Raw genomic sequence first — 3,203 nt, 5'->3', positions numbered from 1 at the left:
ATGCGTCTTTGGACAAGTTGTGCTAGTATACTTGCCGAAGACAGGAACCTTGAACTTAGGTGGAACCCTTACCCATGGCACCAGTCCCAGGTCAGTAATATCCATTCCTAAAACACCTTTCCCTTCTATAGCTTTCAATCTTTCCTCCAACAGACGATACTCTCTATCATCATCATGAGCACTCAAGTCACCATTATACATTGAATACATATCCTCGTTAAGATCTACTTACAACTGTTGTATTTGAGCATTTCCTCTTGCATTGGGATTCCCCAGTATATCCCCAATAATGAGATGCAGTCCTCCATCATTGTATGGTGGTGGTGGTGGTGGTGGAAAGTTTCCATGCAGACCCTAGTTACGAACATGATAACCAATAGCATGTTGATCATTAAAATTTGGCCCAACAAAATTCATGTCAAATTGGGACGATGTTGCCCCACAGAAACATCTTCGAACATTAACTCAGGTCGTTCAGTCTCAACACGAGGTCTCTCCACAAGAGCCCTCAATTCCTCCTAATTACGAGTCACATTAGTAATGGCCTCCATGAATTGTGTCATCCTAGCATCCATCTGATCCATTATATTAGCCTGAATCTTATCCATCTGACGTCTCTGGTTGTTTCTCGTGGCGTAACAATGAATGACTGGATTTGCAATCTCTGCTCAGAAAAGAAGAATCAATATGAGAGGGCCGGCCAGAAAACCTATCATGAATGCAGCATGAATGGATCTAATGCATGTAATGACATGTTTATGTATTTCCAGGGTTCTAAAATTTTGATTCAGGTTATATAAGTGAAAGAAATAGAGGATACACAATGAACACTTGATAGGCCAAACATAAAATTCATTAAACTGAAAACCTAGAGTAACACGGGTAGCTCTTAGAAAAGAAACAAATAACCAAAAGCAACAGTGCAAATCAAAAGACCCCATCAATAATCCTGATGGTGGTCATTACACAAAAAAGATAAATTAATCTTCCCACTCCACATAGGTTAGAGGCCCTCCACTTTTGAGATAATCATGGCTCCAAGCTTTGGACTCTTTGAACATCTTCCTTGTCTCTTCATGATCGCGCCTCTGGAAAAGACTTCGGATAACCACATATTTTCGAAAAATCATGCCATCCAGATACCGACATTGATCAATCAACTTTTCACACTCGTTGCACTCTAGAAGTGGGATCTGCATGTGAGCATCATCTCTTTCTTTCAACTAAGCTTTGAGGCTGGCAAACTCCTCCACAACTTTCCCCAACACAATATTACTTCCTCTGAGTTGGGTCTTCATTCCTAGCCTCTAGGTATTCTTCTCCTCGAATTTGACATTCTTAACCTGAAGCTGCTTCTCCAACTCCTTAATCTTGGCCTTATATTTTCTCTTCATCTTGGATTTGGAGGCTTTGAGGGATTCATAGTCTCGGTGCTTTTGCTTGATATCTTTTTCAACTTCTTCAAAAGCTTTCCTTTGTTTTTCAACAATTGTAGAAGTACACCCTCTAACTCTATCAACTTTTGGCTTCTTTTTTATCCTTCCATCCACAACAAGACCATATTCACCAAGAAATTCATCTCTTTCTTTAAGCTTGTAAGCCAAATTCATCTTTTCTTGCCTAAATCTAAAGACTTGCATGCTCAGTTCTTCTTTCGCCTGCTTCAACTTCATGTTCAAAAGCAAAGTTTTATTGAAGTACTCTCTAGGCACAAAATCAGGGTGATCTGGCTCTTGAGGATACAATGGCTTCTCTATCAAAAAAGGCAACAAGACAGTCTGAACCCTATCTTTGATCCAGTCTATGTAAAGAGGATAAGCAATACAACCTTTCTTGCCGAAAAACTCTTTCCCTTTACACGAAATATGATTCCAGGCTTTAGCTGCTTTCTTCATCATCTCAACATCACCAGTCACATTATAGAACAAAGACTCTTGTATGCTCCTATCCTCTGGAGGTCCTTTCAAAGCATATCCCAATTGTCTCTGAGAAAGCACAGGATTATAGTTTATACCTCCCCTAATACCCATGAATGGCACATTAGGAAACTCTCCATAACTCATAAGCACTTTAGATTTCTTTATCCTATCCAATCTTAAGTTATACCACACCAAATCCTTGGAAGTAAGCCCCATTAACCTCTTGGACCACTTAAAGATCTCCTTTTTATCTACAAACGCTCCTTTGCATGGGAGATGGCTTCGGAACCAATGATACAAAATAGGAGCACAAAACCACACTAATTCACCTCTTCTCTTGTGATTTCTAGAATGAATAGAATGATATACATCCCCCAAAAGCATTGGTACTAGGTCCCTCATCATGAAGATATGAATGGCATTCATATCAACAAAATCAACCACATTGGGAAACAAGATAATACCATAGATACTGCAAGCCAAAACAGCGTTGAATACCTCCAATTCTCTTCTTTAGCCAAAGTACCTAAAGTCTCTAAAAGAAAACTCAGATGAAAACCATAGAGTTCTCCTTTTGTTTTGAGATTAGCATCCACCACAGATTTTCCCAAATAAAGGGTAGCAACAATATGTTCAGAATCGAGAACCTCCATAGACACGTGAAAAGGAACTTGAAGCTTAATGGGAATCCTCAGAATGCATGAATACTCTTCCATGGTCGGTGCCAACTAATAGTCTGGGAAAGTGAAGCATCGCAAGGGAGGATCATAGAACTGCAACAGAGTATGAAGTGCACTATGTTGATACTTGCTGAGAAGAGTTTTCAGGTACTCTATAATCTTCCCATAGTCTCTTTTGAAAACTTCCACATTTCCAGAAGGTGATTTCTCTGCCATCTTGAGAAGGGAGTCCAGATCAACCTCAGGAAACTTATAAGAAATATGCCAACCTCTACCAGTATCCATTCTTAGAGAAGGATTAAATAATAAGAATAAAGAATTAAAAATACCTAGAAATACAAAAACATGTGTGTTAATAGAATGAATATAATGATGCTTATGAATACAAGTATGGTTTCCATATCAATGAATAACTGATGTGCTTGATAATAACTGAACGCCACAAGTTCAAAGGTTAGACGTAATTCTGAGAAAACCGGGTATGATAAAGGCTTGTTTAGTAACACCCACCATAATCCACTGGTAGGTTCTAGTCAGAACATAACAGGCTTCTAAATGGCAACCATAGTCGATTATTCTCACGATAACACTTTGTCTAGTGCAT

General features: G+C 39.0%; 1 protein-coding gene across 1 annotated transcript; it reads right to left on the bottom strand.

Moving 5' to 3' along the window:
• Positions 1–228: 228 nt before the first annotated feature.
• On the bottom strand, positions 229–2,635 carry LOC127095375 (uncharacterized). Its single transcript, XM_051034078.1, has 3 exons — positions 2,418–2,635; positions 1,344–2,265; positions 229–354 (listed from the first exon to the last, which is right to left on the bottom strand). Exons 1-3 carry the CDS (start codon positions 2,633–2,635, stop codon positions 229–231), a joined length of 1,266 nt encoding a protein of 421 aa, XP_050890035.1.
• Between the last annotated feature and the right edge of the window lie 568 nt (positions 2,636–3,203).

This window comes from Lathyrus oleraceus, chromosome 6 (assembly GCF_024323335.1).
Source record: "Lathyrus oleraceus cultivar Zhongwan6 chromosome 6, CAAS_Psat_ZW6_1.0, whole genome shotgun sequence".
Lineage (NCBI taxonomy): Eukaryota > Viridiplantae > Streptophyta > Magnoliopsida > Fabales > Fabaceae > Lathyrus > Lathyrus oleraceus.
The sequence above is the reverse complement of the archived record's forward strand: the minus strand, read 5'-3'. Positions and strand labels throughout refer to the sequence as shown.